The following is an 18715-nucleotide window of genomic DNA, read 5'->3' as shown; positions in this document are numbered from 1 at the left end:
GACATACACACACAAATACAGAATTTAATTAGGGGATATGCTACGCTTTAACCAAAGCAAATTACAAACAAAATAATTATTTGAAAGTTTTGATAGTGTCATCAAGTGTAATGATAATCGTTTTTAGGCCTAATCAAACTGTAAAATTTGTGTATATCCGTTGGCAAATATATAAATAAACACACAGTCCCCAAACATTTATACGTTAACAACGCCAAGCTTAAAAAATTCATCATGGTTTGCTAAATAATCTTTCAATAATGTTTTATCTTTATCATTTCATATCATAAACTAACATTTTTGAGTCCAAACAGAAAACGCAAAAATTATACAGTAAGACATCAATTAAATTTAATAAGGAATAAGCAATATGAAATACGAAATGCAGCACTAACGATAACTGTAGTTGTAAATAGTGATGTGTTTTTACGTAAAAATGATTCTTACTGTTACCACCGGTTCTAAGGAAAAGTAGTAGTACCATAAACCAACGTTTACATTTAAGAAAAGAACTATAGTACTTACGACCAATTCAAACTGTCATTCTAATCAAACTGTTTTATAGGTGTTAATCCGTTGGCAAATAAATAAATACACAGGCCACAAAACATGTAACATGTAACGTTAACAACGTAAAGCTTTAAAACTCACTATGGTATGCTAAAAAAAAACTTTCACTTGATGTGGTGCAGTACCGAAGTTATTAATCTCCCTTGGTTTTAAACGTCTTTTCCCTAAGTTTTCGAAAATCAAAGTTATTTACCATTAATAGCATTATTTGTAAGCAACTTTTAATGTCAACATATTAATGACAGTTTGAAGAAACCACGTTTATCCAAACAAAGGTTTTTTATGTAAAAGATTACGTAATCTCTAAACGATAATTGGTACATCTAGCAAACATTCGGAGGAAATGTGACAAAAAACGCACAAATCTGGGGTTTTGGACGTTTGTAGTTTTACTTCCTAAGTAGGAAAAGTACCGATATCGTTGTCGAAATGTAAGTAAGTAGAAACCAAAAGTGACACATTGGAAAAGCAAGTTTAGCTACTTCTGTAAGTTAAACCTCTGTTACGATCACAGCAAAATCAGAAAGATCTTCCAAGATCGCAGCAACATCCATGATCACCCAGTCACCCACTGCAGTTATGATTTTTTACTTTGCACTTTACACAACCGTCCTTGAAGCGCCGTCAATGAGTGGAAACCTTTTTTGTAAGCTACTTGCGATTAATTAAACCGGTTAAGTAAGGCACAACGTTTTTAATTTCATTTGGTTTGGATGTGCTAACAAAACTTGATCGGAAATGTTTGCGGTATTTGTAAACAACTTTTACTGTAAACATATCAGTGACAGCTAGAAGTGAGAACTAATCCAAACAGCTGATCGTTATTTCATCAAATGTAATAGTAAACATTAGGAGAAAATTTTTCAAAAATCGAACAAAATTGGGTTTTTGATGGTTCGTTATTTTGTTTTCAAAGAAGCGAGGCCATGTTTTTATAGCCAAAGACACTCTCACCAATCCAGTAAATACATACAAATGATTAGATCCTTGATCGGTATTCTAGTTTTCTAGGAGTAGGCCGCGTAAAATAACATTTTGGCGTTACAGACGCGACCACAGAATGGACAAACAGACAGACATACAGACAGAAATTGAGATAAGACTCGTTTCGGCTTTCTTAGGCTATGAAACGTAAAAATAACCAAAAACTGCATGATTCTAAGCAATGTACAGACAAAACTGTAATTTTATTTATATAGATTTATGTTTGCATATACTCAGTAGTTTTTGCGTTCACCGTAGGAGCAAAAAGTTCACAGAAAATCTCTTTTATTATATTTGGTATGTCTAAAAGGAATAGAGTTCAGATAGCTTACCTTTAGTAAATTTACTAACTACTTATTTTTTACTTTTGCAAAATTAGTTCACTGAGTTCAAGGGGCTAAAGGTCACAAAACAACACACATAGTTGTCCTACTGTAGGACGTTGAGATATTTGTTCTAAATAGCCACTTGGCTTTCCTTTAAATATTTTATTTATTTTTTTACATTATACGTCATTAAGCCAATATATGATATGTTGTCACTAGGCCAAGGTCTATATGTTATAATACTCTTTCTAAGATGGGGACACAGACTTATTTTAACCTAAATATAGAATGTAAGATGAGTGTGGAATGAAGTAAGATGTCTTTTGTATTTGGCACCTGACCAAGATCAGGTGTTTCTTTTGCCTGGACCATTTATTCTAACGATGATCAAGGGCAGCTCAGCACCTCATTAGCACCTTCAAAGCTACTAACTTTCCTCGGATACAACTCGTAACCTTTTGATCTTTTGATTGATAGACTAGCACTAAAACTACTTAGCTACGGTACTCATATTTTGGATCATAGATTATCCCCCGATCTAACAGCTTGTGTTTGTTTGTTTGTTCAGACGTTAGAACACAAGCAAAGGAAAGTGAGGTTCATCGCCAAAGGAGGCAAACCTATGCTGGCTCTGAGACTACTGGACGCTGTGTTCTTTCACCCTCTCAACAAGAAGAGAGTCCTGGGCAAGGCTTACAACCAGGTGTACGAGCTGTTCATGTACCTAGAGCGGATAAAGGTACTGTGACACAGTCTTGTAGTATAACTAGACTTTCCATTCCCATATTAAAGTTGTACCCAGTTTTAGAATATTAATCGACATACAGCACAGTGCAATATTGATAAAATTCATTCAAAGTGACCAAACTAAGGATTCGGCATATCTAGTATTCTGTTGCTTGGAGGTTAGTTGAACTGAAAATTGTCTATGATGGTTCACATACCATCTGTGTTAAGTCTGTCCACAAAATAGAGAGTGAGACTTATGACTGTTATTGTCATTAGTGAGCGTCTCAATCTCATTAGGGAGCAAACTGGTGTAGGAACGGGACTTCGGTCCCTGAGGTCCTGGGTTCAAATTCTACCAGTCCCCAATGGATTGTATATAAGTGATAATGCCACAACCCCTCTAGTCTGAAGTAATGTGTCAAACAATTCCAATCTAGAGTCTATCACACAAAAAGTGAGCATCTCTCTTTTTATTCTGTGATTTGGCCTGTTAAAACTTAATGTAAAATCGTATAAAATAAAAATATCTTTAAAAATTAAATTCAAAAAGATAGAAAACATTTTATCAATGTTTTCTATCCAAGGTACTTTTTAAACACCAACACAGAAAGGAAGAAAAGTTCAAAGCAAACTTGTAGCTAGGGGAAAAACTGTAAAATCTCAAGGTACAAAAAGTAAAACAACACAGTACTTTAAGAGCATCGTGGTAAGCCTGCTATCTCAACAAAAATTCTTAAACCTAGGCTCTTGTGTTCTATATCAGACTCTTAACCTCAAAATTAAGGCTGACTCTAAAGGGGTTTATATTGTACAGACTCTGGTGGACCGTCGTCTGCTAGGAGGTCTACCGCTGGACTCTGCTATGCTGGGAGATGACTTCCTTCTCAAGTGTTTCCTCCGCTATGCCAAGCTGATCCTGATCCTACATCGCCCCGAGCCACAGTCCGCCTCCGACAGTCGGTCCATCGTTGACCCATTTGACGCCGGTGAAGTCTTCCAGCAGCTGATCCAGTGGGCTACCATGTAATGTGATTTTGCTTCTTGTTTTTGTATTTTTGATGAGGAGAATCACACTATAAGTGTTTCTCTTTGAGTTAGTGTGTTTTATTTAGAGTAAACATGGAAGGAAAATTTATAAAATTGAGTCCTATTGGTCTGAACTTGTTTTGTTCAAACATAAAAGAAGGGATGGATTTTCAACTAAGTTGCCCAAGAATATACTTCGAGACTGTGAGATGTACTCAAAAAGTTCACAACACTTTGTTATTTTGCTTCTTCAAAAGGTTTTTTTATTTTTAGTAGGAAGTAGTAGACAAAACTGCCATTGTACTTTGTAGAATTCAAAAACTTTGATGGCAGATCTCTAAATTCAGTTGTTTGTCCCCTTATACATTTTATATGTATGCTAGTTTTTGTTGTTAAGTGCCACATAACTGCGAAAACCTTAAAATGAGTTGTAAATATTAACGAGCACAAAGAAACACTGGAGTGATGAATTTGGCAACTAAACCTTAGACATTGGTATGGATGAATCCTGATTTCTAATTTCATCAATGATTTTGATACTGGTGGAATCGAGGAATCATCATCACAACTAGGCTAATCTTAAGGTCAACACTTTATGTTAGTAATAATAAATAACATTAACACTGTGATGTTATATGTTTTACAGATCAGTCAGAACCATGTTACCCCAAAGGTTGGAGGATGAGCCGGACATCAGCGTGTTGTTGATGAAGGATCTGCTACGTGTTGCTGCCAACCTCGTAGACCTCAACTATGCAGGGAAAACAACCATCGTCAAGTTGGCTGCTCTGATTAAAGACATACTGTCATCTGGTCAGTTTCAAATTGTGCTATTACGAGTAATGATTGTGTGTTCTAATGTAAAACAAAGTAGACCGTAATTGTTCAACAACTTGCGGGAGATTATGACTACTGAACATGTTGATGTGTAATTTATATTTTGTTTTATGATAGATTTGTTTGTGTGCATTACGTCACTAGACTTATCGAATTAAATATTGTCTATCATTAAATCTTCACATATTTACAATGCTGAGTTTTGAATCAATAAAGTTGGATTGTGACAAAATATAATTAGGTAGGTACTAAGAATAAACAATGCAATGATCTTAAAATGGATTTGGAGCTTTGTCAATGGGTTATTTATAAAAATTTGCATTTGAGTTAGTATTTGATTTTCTTCTATAGCCTAACTGGTTTAGTTTTGTAAAACTCTACATCGAGCTTAAGCAAAAATACTTTGTTTTGGGTGACTTAAAACTTAAAAGTGTTATTTTTAGAAGTGTATACAACTTGCCCCTGTTTTCCAGAATGCAGTTTGTGGTACGTGGAGCCGAGCATGATTGTGGTGAAGCACATGAAGGACTATTGCGAGGCGTTCTACGGACCGCAGGATCAGGATCAGCTGTTGAGGACTGTTGTTCCGTCCTTGCTCAGTCAAGCGATGCGGTCGCTCAGTGAGAACAAGTATACCAAGGAAGAAGTGGTGCAGTGTGTGGAGGTAATGCTGTAGTTGACAAGTTTCTGCAAATCATCGTCAGTTACTGGGGTGGTAACTCGTAGGAGTGTGGGGTGAAAATGTGTGCTTCCATCTTTAATTGTCCTGTACAATACAGTAGACTCCCTTTTATCCGGACACCTTTTAACCGGACTACACTCGGCGGAAATGACATCTCTTTAACTGCACAATTTTTATCAGCACATTGGTTTAAATGTTTAAACGGACTAGATCGGCAGGAAGTGGGCGGTACTGAAACAACTGGTCTCGTGTGAAACATTTTAGACCAGTAATCACGTGTCTAGATACAATGCTCTCCTAAATTTAAGTCAAATATCACAGTAAACGGTTAGTTTTAACAAGTTTTTGGGGACGTCGGTTTAACCGGAAAAACCGTTATCCGGACTGGCCTCGGTCCCGAGGAGTCGCTCCAATTCCAATTGTATTGTTTATACAATGGTTCAACCAGTGATGAGCTGTCCGTCTATGGTTATAAAATAATTGGGTCCATTATATATGAGTCATTGGTATGTGGTGGTTAAAAAAGAGGGGCTTTTTTGTGAGTCGTTTGTCCATTTATAACAATCAGTAATCACATTACTGTACAGACGTTTGCTGATTGACCCGCCTAAAAAAATTACTATTTAACCGATCAGGATTTTAGGCGGCTATTTAGGAGTTAGTGGACTAATTTGGATGGAAAAATGTCTTAATTTAAATTAAAATACAGGCAGTATGTGTTTTCCCTTATAATAACTATTGTGGACGTCATAAACATCCAACCATATAGCCTGGATAGATATTTCAAAAGTAAATTTTCTCTTTAAATTTGTCATAATATTATAGTCGATTGGGATTGAGACAAGTTGGTGTAGTTTCATTAATAAGTTCATATTAAAAAATACAGCAGCACACTGAGTCGGCCAAATTGATGTATAGTCAAAGGTTTTTACTAATCATTTTGTTTTCTTCTTTGCTTAGAACATGTACGAGTTGAAAACATCAATGTATGAAGTGGTGAACTGCCTGCAAAAACTCTTTGGACCAAAGTCCCATTTAGTACAGTCAGTTCTCAAATTGTTTACCGATGCTCTTGTCTCCATAATCAGTACGGATATTAAACAGGTTAGTAATTAAGTTTAACTTTTAGTTAACAATCTTGGCTGTAACTAAATGTAAATAGTTAATTAAGTGGTGAATCCTTCAAATTGATTCATTAAGTTCAATTTGGTCCTAGTACACAATTCCTAAAACAAAATAAACAAAACACTGAATTGCAGAATTTTTTTAAAATCAGCCGCCATATTTGAACTAGAGCTTTGCAAACCTATAGCTCTTTCTAGGTCTGCAGTTGCTTCTTAATTATTGCCTTTCTTCCTTACCTCCTCCGGCAGTGTATTTTCCTTGTTTCTATGTTTCTTGGTTTCCTGTTTCCAATCTTATCCTGTTCAACCTCTCCAACTCCTTTACCCATCTACATTTCCTTCTTTTGATTTACACTTTAGTTGGCTCTTAATTAGAGCAAAGCCACAATTCTTAATTTAATTTGTTATTATAGTTCTGACCAGCTTAATTTTTGCATACTTTTCTTAAATATCCAAGTCTCGTTGCTAAACAGTAACTTCTCAACATTTTCATTCACAATTAATTTTCTTATAATCAATTACTCACCTCATTCTACTTGTGTTCATGTTCCAGCTGCAAATACTAGACACGGTGGACAAAGTGCAAGAGTTGCCGTTTGTCTGTGGCATCCTGTTGTCTATTGTATCTCGAGCTAACATTGCTCCATTGTGGATTGCTACAATCCCTTCTTCCATCTCCCAACTGTACAGTCAGGTAGGATGGACATTCACTATTTTATCATTGTTCAATCTTTCAAATGATTACGATTCATTGAGTGTTATATTTTTGCGAGTAACTCGGATGTCACTTGTCGCGGCCGGTGAATTCACATTTTTATTTGTATCCGTGTTTGTGTTATTAGACTATATGTAACTTTAACTGAACGATGTCCAATGGACTGTACTCTTATTTGCACTGGAGCCTGATAAAAACACAACAATGTGCTAAAACTTAGATCGAAGAAACAACTTTCTATAACTTAACGACTAAAGGTATCAAACCATTATTAGTTCCATTTTTTTCATTTTGGATACATCGGAATTCCCAATAAACCAGATTACTTAAGAAACAAAAAAGTCACTAGTGCAAGCTCTTCCCTTAATTAAAATGTTCGAAGTATCAGACTATTGTTCATATTCTTCTATCTTTGACTATTGGTAAAACTAAAGATTACATTCTAATATTAAAGTTGTAGCCAGTTTTTTAATAAACTGAGCTCAGTTGAAATTATCTACCAACGGATGTAGTGAAGTAAATTACTGATTTCTGTTGATTACAACAGCCTTTGTTTAAACCAAGCCAAACTGAAAAGCTTTTATAAGTCACATCAACCAGATCAGATATGGCAGTGAAAAGAATTAAGGGAGACTAAAATGGAGTTTTAGACTTACACACTCTGTGATTGCTCATTCAGCCATCTTTTATTATTAACACGTTCCCTACCGACCGTCACACTCCTCTGTAACTGAGGGATGAGTATAGTTGGTAGCTAATATGTTAATAGGTAAATACATATTATTCATTTTGATAGCCCCTGGACTACGAATAATGACTTATATAGGCTTACCTCCGTCAGTAGTCCAAAATTGTGTCTTTTTCAACTAATGTTGTTCAAAGCTTACATGTTTCGTTGCATTGCAACATCGTCAGAGCTTTTTGTCAAAAACATCAAATAATTTACACATATGACAAAACACGGAACACGAAACATTTAAACACGTAATAACACGATAGCGCTATCGACACGGCACGGCACGGCAGCGGTTGTAGGTAGACTGGACTGGTCTACCTATAAAGACTGGTCCAGTCTACCTACAACCGCTGCCGTGCCGTGTCGATAGCGCTATCGTGTTATTACGTGTTTAAATGTTTCGTGTTCCGTGTTTTGTCATATGTGTAAATTATTTGATGTTTTTGACAAAAAGCTCTGACGATGTTGCAATGCAACGAAACATGTAAGCTTTGAACAACATTAGTTGAAAAAGACACAATTTTGGACTACTGACGGAGGTAAGCCTATATAAGGTAAATACAGGTGGTCCATGTACAGTGGCGGTTCCAAGGGGAGGGGGCTACAGGGGCTAAAGCCTTGGACCTTGGGCCTTGGGGAGCCTTGGACCCTGGAAAAATAAATTTAAACGTACATTTCGTCCTTAAAACACACAATGTCATAAAACAGACATCAATATAGTTTTTATTAAACTTAAAAGCGATGGCAGGAGTAGTATTAAGTTCCACGTAGATAAACTTTGTGGACAATAGCATAACGAATAAAACAATATTACGCTACGGAAAGTTGAACGCATCATCCCATTTTTACAGCAGTCAGCTGTTGACATGCTAGGGCAAAGGCGAGCGCGCAAGCGAGGACAGGGAAACAGCTGATTTCCTGATGTTCCATAGTTAGTTGTCAAATTGTCTGCTAGCCACTAACTACACAGGCATCAATCAGCAACCAGCGGTAGCACCAGTAGCCTATTACCATTGACTATATAAACACTAGTGTTAAAGTTTATATAGTCAATGCTATTACTGATTTCGATACTATACATATTGTGGCAGATCTATAAAATGAAGAAAAACGTAAGGTTAAGAAACGTGTCTACTTGCTTGCATGACATATAACAGGTGAAATGGCAGGTTTTAGGACAATTGGGCACAGTTCTAGCCGTTAGAAGTGGCTTTATAAAGTCACCAAACAGCTTTTAGGAGATATGGCTTCATAGTCTACAGTAGGCCTATGTTTTGAAATTCATGAATGCAAGTTCGTCATAGTTTGATTTTTAAAATGTTTACTTGCTCATGACAAAGACAAATAACATGTGAAATGAGAGGTTTTTGGACAGTTGGACACAGATATAGACATTGACATTAATAATGGCTTTAGAAAGTCAGTAAACAGCTTTTAGGAGGATATGGTCGTGGCCTACAATATGTTTGAAATTAATGAATGCAATCGTCATAGTTTAATTTTTAAAATGTCTATCTGCTCATGACAAACAACAGGTGAAATGGGAGTTTATGGACAATTGGGCACGGTTTTTAGGTGTTAAAAATGGCTTTAGAAAGTCACGAAACGGCTTTGAAAATTCCAAATTTTCCCCGGACCCCCCTCCTTTATTGGGGGATGTGGAGCACCCCCCAAGCCCCCCCTTACGAGGTCCTAGAACCGCCACTGTCCATGTAGATGGAATGTCTTCAGTTTCTAAAAGTTAATGCTTCTACCTATACTAATTAGTTACTGCACAAGAATTCCATTATTCTGTGAGAAGCCTGAAGTGTGCTAAAAAGGTGCAGGCTTATATCCTAAGGTAGTCTGCTAGACATTGATTGAGCCTCTCAGTGTGCTTAAACGCATTTTCACCTTCTCCCCACAAGAAATAAATGTAGGACGGTTTGTTTTCTTCTTGTCAATCCGATGATTTTTTAGTTTCCACAGCTTTTCCACGTTGTTCATTAACATCATTGTTGTTCATCATCCTGTAGGATGCAGACTTGTTGGCCGCTGCAGTATCACTGCTGCACACACTGGCTCACTGCGGACTGTCACTGCCTAAACAAGAGCTGTGCCTGGCCGTGAGAGAGGCCCACAGTGCAGTGACCTCCTACAACCGGGAGTCAACAGCTACAAGGCCCAGGGATTCCTCTGTCTTGATAGCCCGGGAATTCACCCTACCCTTGGACACAAAGGCTAAAGAATCACTGGCTTCCCAAGCGAAGGAGTCGCTCGCTTCACAAACAAAGGAGTCACAGGCGTCACAAGCAAAGGAATCCTTGCCATCCAGAACTAAGGAATCATTGCCCATTGAGTCAAGAGAATCAGTAGCCAGTACTAGTGTCTTTAATGAATCTTCGTTCTCTGATCATTCCATGTAAGTAATATCATGTGCACGTGACTCTCCAGTAGATTTGTTGCTCTCTACCTACCCATTACCACAGAAAACATACTACTATAATCCAGAATGCCAACCGCATGGTAAAAAGCATCAAGTGTTTTGAGAGAGCTTTGCCTGTCAATTCGTAGGCAGCGCCACCAGCGTTGCTATGCTGAGTGCATGGTAACGCTGGTGGCGCTGCCTACGAATTGACAGGCAAAGCTCTCTCAAAACACTTGATGCTTTTTACCATGCGGTTGGCATTCTGGATTATAGTAGTATGTTTTCTGTGCCATTACACACTTACTTACCAAAAGTAGATATCCCATTTGCAAAATATATTAATTTGACACCAACGGTTTTTTAGTAATACCAATTGAATCAGAAGAGCACTAACGATGGGGATATCATCACTAACGATAGGGATATCAGCACTAACGATTGGTATGATTTTTTATGTTAGTGCTCGATCTTTTGAGACTTTACAAAAAGTTGGCGCCACCACAGTTTTTTTTATAATAACACTTGAACCAAAAGAGCACTAACGATCGGGATTTTAGCACAAACGATTGGTATCATTTTTGACGTTAGTGCTTAAATAGGAGCCAACTTTATTGACCTAGATTAATCATACAACAATACAGTGATCAATGGAGCCTGAGTTTGATAATTCAATCTTAATTTTATTTGCAGAGATATCAAGAAAGTTGGACCACCAATATTGTCAGAATTAGCAGCCTTCCTCAACACTACACTGATTTGAAGAATTGTGGTTGGAAGTTTGCCCCGGTATGAAGCCTTCTTCATTTGGAGCCTGCTAACCACTTTTAGTGAACAAATTTTGTTATTGAATTAGTAATGTATTTAAGTCTAACTATATTTTTCAATTACAAGTAACAGACATAGTCTTGCTTAGCTAAGATATTTTGTACATTTTGTATATATTTATGGTAAACATAAAATTTAAGCCTTTGTAATGGTTTTAACAAGTATTGTGTTAAGCATTTATTTCAATTGTGTGTTTCTTGGATGATTTTTTAAGTAAAAATCTGTATAAATTATTGTAATTAACAGTTAGCTTACTTGCTATACTAGTAGTATGTTTTATGTTCAGTTATAAAGTATTGCATACAATATACAAAGACTATACAGACTAGTTATTATTACAGTAATTATATTTTTTTAATAATATATTTTTTGGAAATATTTAACTTTTAAGTTTAGTAGAAAGGACCACTGAAATGATTAAAACTTGTTATGTATTAATATTAATTATGGACTAACAAAAGAAGGAAGAAGGGACTTAAATACTTTTTTCTGAGTGATGCTTAGCTATCTACGTTTATCTGCTTTTTAACACAATTTCACAATGTTTATCCTATTTTGTTAATATTCAGACATAAGGAAATAAAGTTCAACTCATTTTGATTTTTTCCTGAAAAAGAAACTTCAAATATGCTGTAGTGTGTTTTTTTACTAGAGCCTAAAATGGCACTTTTTTGGCCTGAGAAAGACAGAGACAAAGTCGTAGACAGAAACAGACTTTTTGTTAACCGTAAACTGCAGAATTGGTAATGTAATGATTGAACTAGAATGTTTTATCATATTGTAAATTTCACAGATCAAGTAACTTATAAATTAGCTCCCAAAATGGTTTGCTATTATATACGAATAGCAGTCGCTGTTATTTATATGTGTATTATTTAATAAACAACAATAAATTCATATTTTATTACTGAAATTCTTAAGTTCCAATTTATCCTAATGTCAATAAAGGGGTATATTTGTAGTGAAATATGTAGGCCTAATACAGGAATACAGGGTGTTTCAGTAAAGCGTAAACGGTTATTTTTATTTCGGCTTAGTTTAACCGTAATCCGCCATTTTGTATTTTTTGAAAATCATTTTATAACTCAAAAGCCCTTAGAGATATTTTTATGAAATTTGGTATTAACTTTGAATCTAAAGCCATAAACATTCTACGAAAATATCTTTGATCAGGCTCATCGAATTTCAAAATGGTGGCCATTTAAAATCTTAAAAGTCAAATATCATGAAAACTAGCTAATAAAACAAAATTTTACAACTCATTATTGAAAGTTATTTTTATTATAAATCGAATGACACTTTATTTGCAAAAATCGGATAATATAAAAAAAGTTATGTAACTTTTATTATTAAAAGTAATTATCAAAATGGCGGTCATTTAAAAATCAAATTTAAATTCCATAGAAACTATAGTGGCAAAAAAATGTTATCAGATATTCTATTTAAAGCAGTTGGTAATTCAACTAATCCACATTTACCTCTTAATTGTTCACAAAAACCTTGTCTATTGGGATAGTCATGCTCATAAAGAGCCTGAACTCGTTGATAGGGGTAAAGCAACTGGTTGTTCAAAATTCTCCAAACAAATGAATGGCTAATGACGCTAATCTTCTCGTGCTTGTAATTGGATCTTTTTCCACAGCTCTCAAAACTTCGTTGATTGCTCCAACCACCAGACAGAATTCCAAACCTTTATGTTGTCCCTACGGTTTCCAAGATCACGCCGGACGGGGACAGCGTGATCTTGGACAAGCATGATTACGTATTCAAGTTTAAGTTGAAGCCATGCTTCTAAATGGGTGCGGTTTCCAAGTGCGAGCGATTCAAACGCTGAGGACTCACGCCGGACATGGCGGGAAAACCCATGTCCGGCGTGAGTCCTCAGCGTGGCACGCTAAAGTTGACCCACAGTCATTTTTGGCATGCAAGCCGAGCGGACAGGTGTAGGACTCTGTGCAGAAGTTGTTAATTCTTTCCCTCCCCTTCATCCTACAATAATTGCAGTTTACCAAATGACCTTCAAGATGCTTTCGATCCAACCCTCGTGGTGTTGAACACTTGTAAAAATTTAAAAATCACACAAAGTTTATTTCAATGTGATTGTAATAAAACTAAAATTTATTTAATAAGGCTGTGAACTATCATCCTATATTGAATTTGTTCTTTCCGGTGGTAGGCCTATTGTAATAAAATCCAACTTCTTTGAATGGTTTGTTTTTTATTATAACCAAAACTACTTTTATGGGTCTCTTTGTTTATAGAACCAGATGATTGAGCTATGTGTTGGTAGTTTTTTTACTTATTTTAAGGACTATAAAGTTGTTTTAATCACTCCGATGTTCAAGGCCGTAGCCAGGACAAACTTTCGGAGGGGGGGGGGGGGTCAGGTCAGTGGCAGTTCTAGGACCTTGTCAAGGGGGGCTTGGGGGTTGTGAAACACCCCCCAATATAAGAGGGGGGTCTGGGGAAAATTTGTGATATTTTTGAAGTAGTTTAGTGACTTTCTAAAGCAATTTTTAACACATAAAACTGTCTTCAATTGTAAAAAAAAAACTCCCATTCTAACCTGTTGTTTGTCATAAGTAAGTAGACATTTACAAATTTAAACTATGGCGATTGCATTCATAAATTTCTAACCATACTGTAGGCTACGGCTATATCTACCTAAAAACAGTTTGGTACTTTGTTTAGCCCCTTTAGCCTCCCTTGGAACCGCCACTGTGTCAGGTAATGACTGTGTTTAACAGATTTAAGCACTTTCAAACACCGATTACCATGCTTATTTCTAAAATGTTGATGTGTAGTTACATATGAAAAATATTACAGGATGATAAATCTGTTTTGTTTGAGTACAGTAAAGTATTTTGTTGAACCTTCATATAGTTATATTACCTCTTTAATAAATCAGATTTATTAATATTATTATTACATGAAATATAAATAGTTACTGCAAAACATAATAAAACATAAAATATAACCCTCTGTTGTGGTTTCTATTTTATAATTTAACTTGCACTTTTCAAACCTAGTGTTAATTTTTACTACTAAATTTCAGGATTTGGGGGGGGGGGGTTGACCCCCTAACCCCCCCCCCCTGGCTACGGCCTTGCCGATGTTATTTCTAACAGTTATGATGATATATCATCTATTGTTAAATTTTAATCAGGCCAGAGGCCATACCACTAAAACCTAACAAATTGTCAAATTAACCATTAAACAAAAAATGGGTAACACTAGGTATTAAAATATCAGCAATTAGAAAACAAGAACTATTGGGAGCCAAAGTGGAACAAGAATCCACTTTTTATTGAGTACAGTATTTTAAAAATTACAAAAAAATATTTAAGTCGGTGACCAATCCAAAAAAACAAATCAAGATTATATCAAAAACTCAAATTGTAAGACCAAAGCTTCTTGGGCAGTTGTAAAGAAGGAGTTGGGCCACAATAAACTAAATCATGAGATACCATGTGATGTTCAGAGCGGCCTGAAAAATAACTGCCAATCTTTGAAAACTATGGCAAATGATTTTGATTTTATTTTCATTATCATTTTTTTAACTTAAGTAATTCAGCAGCAGTAGCTCCGAATAACAACAAAGCCTTGATGTTCATGGTTCATAACTTAGCAAAGATTGATAAGCCTTTTAACTTAAAAAAAATTAAAATATCAGATTTGAGAAAACTGTTCATTTATTGAAAAATACTAAATCTTTAGGAAGGGATGAAATCCCCTTATTTGTAATAAAATAAGTGATTGATTTCATCCAAGAATCCTTGTGCAAAATAATAAACCAGTCCCTAGAATGTGGAGTTTTCCCTGAGAAACTCAAATTTTCTGTAATCAAGCCTCTTTATAAAAGAAATTGTGTTAATGATTTGAAGAGTTATTGTCCAGTAGCTTTACTGCCATGATTTTCTAAGATATTTGAGAAGGCAGTTGAACTACAATTAAACAATTCTATGGAAAATAATAATATATTTAATATATAACAATTTGACCCAAAAATCAATAACACAAATGGTTAATCATATAGCTGGGGCACTGGATGGGTCGTAGAAGGCTGCGGGTGTGCTGTGCAACCTATCCAGCGCTTTTGACTGTGTTAACCACGACATTTTAATTGAAAAGGTAGGCAAAATTGGAGTTAAAGGAAAAGAGCAACTGTGGTTTTCTTCCTATTTAACTAATAGATATCAGAAAACTAAAATCGGCAAAAATGGTCAACAAGTAAATCCATCTTGGGATAAAGTGCAATGTGGTGTCCCACAGGGGTCAATATTGGGTCCCTCTTTGTTTTTAATCTGCAAATGATATGCCAAATATAACAAAGATGAAACTTTTTCAATATGCAGATGACACAATGCTTTTGTGTAGAGGGCCCACTATTGACTTCCTGCAGACTAGCATAGACAAAGAATTCTCTGCTCTGGGTAACTGGTTCTGGGCAAATTGTCTGGCCTTATATGTGGTAAAAACACAAATTGAAATTATAAACTTTTCGGCTAACTACAGATTTTTTAGTGGTAAGAGGAAGGTATATAGGGCCCAGGTATCTTCATTTACACTCATACTACTCCATATCACCACACAGGGAAGATATTCAAATCACATTATCCTTTCAAATAATCAATTATCTCCACAACAAAATGTAAAATTCCTCGGATTAATTTTCAATAAAAATCCTAACAGGGCATCTCAAATTGAAAATATAAGTAAAAAATTAGACCCTTGCATTTTTTCAATAAGAATTATACGACAAGTAACAAATCTAGAAACCCAGCTGCTAATAATGTATCATGGATATTTCTCATCATTATTCATTAATGGACATATGGTATGTTGACCTGGGGCAACTCTCCTTATTCAAATAAGGAGACGTAGGAATTGGCTAACTCAGGAACTCGCTAACTCGGTCGTGTGGTGGAACTGGCTAATTCTGGAACTGGTTAACCGTCTCAGTCAGGAATTGGCTAACTCCGGAACCCGCTAACTCGATTTTGTCTCGCGGCGGAATTCGCTAACTCTGGAAGTCGCTAACCCGGCCGCGCCCACTGCTCGGAGCGTTGCCAACCTTGTACGACAAAATAATCGTACACTGCCGTATTTCAAAATGTCAGTGTCTATAAAGATACAGTAAATGTTATTGTTTTTTGTTATCAATTCCACTTTTAACAGATAACTAGCCCAAAGTAATTAAAAGACAATTAAAAAATCATGAAAAAGTGTTTTTTTATTATACTGTACAATGGCCAGTTAAATGTTTATGATTTCGATCTTAAATATAAATGCCATCAGTATAAAAGAAAATAATAGAATATGAAAAATATTCAAAATTTAGTTTAATTGGTAATAAATAATTAAACCTCTACGAAATTAAGCTAAAATACACGCAAGTTCTTAAAAACGGAAAACAGATTTAATTGTAATGTCGTAATAAACCAAAACCATTAATTAATACAGTCATCAACCATCGTAACTTTCATAATTAATTCATAGATTTTAAATTAAATGTTCGTCGTTGAACCGTCCAACTTACGTGTACAAATATGATGACATAGACTAAGTTTTTATCTAGGCCTAATAGTTTGAACCAAAGCATTGTAGGCCTACTAGTAAATAGTTGCCTAATTCTAAAATGTGTTGAATTTTTTAACAATGATGTTACATGTTTTAAAACGGTTTTTAGATTGTACACCTAAGCACCACTAGTAAAAAATAGGAGAAGATATAATATTCATATAATAAAACGTGACAGGGTTATTTTAATTCACGATTTTTAATAAACTAATTGACGGATTTTCCTGATTTGAGTGTTGGGTTTCCTTTATATTGCTTTCACAAACTATATAAACTATGCCAAGCCATTGCTCGGTTCACCGTTCCTTAGTATTGAGCTACACAATAGACAATAGCTTTGTTTTTGGATAAGATAGAACCAGCCTGGAAAAAAACTCCAGACTTTTAAAAAGTAAGCCTACTGAAAGACGTAAAACTAATATTAATTCAACACAATTAAGAGGATGACCCGGGTTCTACACTAATAGCCTACGATAAAAGAAATTTACAAGTTGTATTTATGCATAGTCTAACTTTTAATGCAATCCATGAATACATTAGGCCTACCGGTACCACTTTATAATGTATTGATAAATATTTATTTAAATTCAATAGCTCTATTTAAAAATACATAACCACTACAATGTAATTCTGTAATGACGTTTAACGTGTAAATTTTATTATATTTATGATTTAAGGTTACAACAAGCCCAGTATATAAAATACGAACTCAAAAATTTTATTTGCAGAAGTTCACAAAATGGTATTTATTCGAATAAAAGAAACAAATGGCGGACTACGAAAATAGATATTTCATAACATGCAATAGATCCAAATTAAATGTTCATTTTTATCTTTTTCATACCAACAAGCTACTATTTAAGTAAGAAACCCACATATAAAACATACTCCCTTATATTAGTACATTTCTCATCCTTATGGATGATCTGAAGACAGTTGTATTGTTAGTTCTGTCTGGTGCACTGTCTTTAGAGGTCGTGTTTTGTTTACAATTGTTTCTTGTTTTCAGTAATTTAAAACCTCGTTTAACCAAATAAAACGTTCTAATCACAACTAATAACACGTCCCCTAGTTATATAACCAAACAGTAAGGAACAAATCATGAAGTTAACTATAAAATAATAGAAACACAATTTTGTCGACACTAGCGATCAGTGTCACCGGACATGAACTAGACACGAAAAACTAGCTTCAAAGTTTACAATGGGATGTAAAGTTTACTTGTGTTGGTTAGTCTATGGTAAGACTATAATGTATTTTCCACCCTAATAATCATAAGAACTTCTCTGTGGCTAAACATACTTCTAAATATATTTATTTTATCGACTACGTTGCTCTTACTCCTAATTAATGGTAGGATACGACATTATGGTGCCGATACGATATAGGTACTACACTTTCGGCAACACTGGCCAAAAATATTCGTGCTTGGCTCCCATTGGACGGCCCGCGAGGCTTCTGATTGGGAGTTAGCGAGTTCCGCCGAGGGACCGAGTTAGCGACTTCCGTACGAGGACGGAATTCGCTAACCCGGCTCTAGAGCGGGTTAGCGGGTTCCGGAGTTAGCCAATTCCGAAACCGAACAAGTTAGCGAGTTCCTCTCATCGACCAAATTTGAAGATAGGGCATTTAACATGGGGTTAGCGAGTTCCAGAGTTAGCCAATTCCGCGGACCCCAAATAAGATGTTCAAATTACAAAAAAAAGTAATACGAATTACAGTAGAACCTCTTTAATCCGAACGTCCACTAATCCGAACCCTTCATTGCTGTACTCTATAAACAGTACAGCAGTTCTTTATTGTATACTGTAGTTAATTTACAGTACTGTTTATTCACCATTTTTACTACTGTATTAAATAAACACTGTATTTTACTTTATAAAACATTTTTTCACTTTTCCCAAAATAATGTTGATCAACTTTAGCCATGTTTGAGCTACTGCTATGTAAAAACAACAAACAATATATTCTGTAATCCAAACTATTCAATAGTCCGAACTACCCTTGGTCCCAATTAGTTCGGATTAAAGAGGTTCTACTGTATTGGCAAAGTTCCCCCTAGAACCCCTAGTAAACAACTGTTCCAAGCATATTGACCTATGCTCCTATTTAAGATTTCTTTCTGACTCCTTGCTCCTCTGTCCCCATGATGTGACAGAAAATTCATAGTTCCT

At 35.5% G+C, this 18715-nt stretch overlaps 1 protein-coding gene across 1 annotated transcript in view; it reads left to right on the top strand.

The window, feature by feature from the left end:
- LOC128985303 (condensin-2 complex subunit G2-like) overlaps positions 1 to 11141 on the top strand; it is a 29794-nt gene extending 18653 nt beyond the window's left edge. Inside the window, exons 21-28 of the mRNA XM_054404694.1 lie at positions 2449 to 2619; positions 3424 to 3632; positions 4282 to 4448; positions 4946 to 5136; positions 6115 to 6258; positions 6832 to 6972; positions 9745 to 10130; positions 10827 to 11141. Coding sequence (XP_054260669.1) covers positions 2449 to 2619; positions 3424 to 3632; positions 4282 to 4448; positions 4946 to 5136; positions 6115 to 6258; positions 6832 to 6972; positions 9745 to 10130; positions 10827 to 10896 — 1479 coding nt within the window. The 3' untranslated portion in view covers positions 10897 to 11141. The remainder of the gene's footprint in view (positions 1 to 2448; positions 2620 to 3423; positions 3633 to 4281; positions 4449 to 4945; positions 5137 to 6114; positions 6259 to 6831; positions 6973 to 9744; positions 10131 to 10826) is intronic.
- Positions 11142 to 18715: the final 7574 nt, after the last annotated feature.

The sequence above is a fragment of the Macrosteles quadrilineatus genome, unplaced genomic scaffold (assembly GCF_028750875.1).
Source record: "Macrosteles quadrilineatus isolate MER2022 unplaced genomic scaffold, UCM_ALF_1.0 Scaffold_2__2_contigs__length_208266976, whole genome shotgun sequence".
NCBI classification, from domain to species: domain Eukaryota; kingdom Metazoa; phylum Arthropoda; class Insecta; order Hemiptera; family Cicadellidae; genus Macrosteles; species Macrosteles quadrilineatus.
The sequence above is the reverse complement of the archived record's forward strand: the minus strand, read 5'-3'. Positions and strand labels throughout refer to the sequence as shown.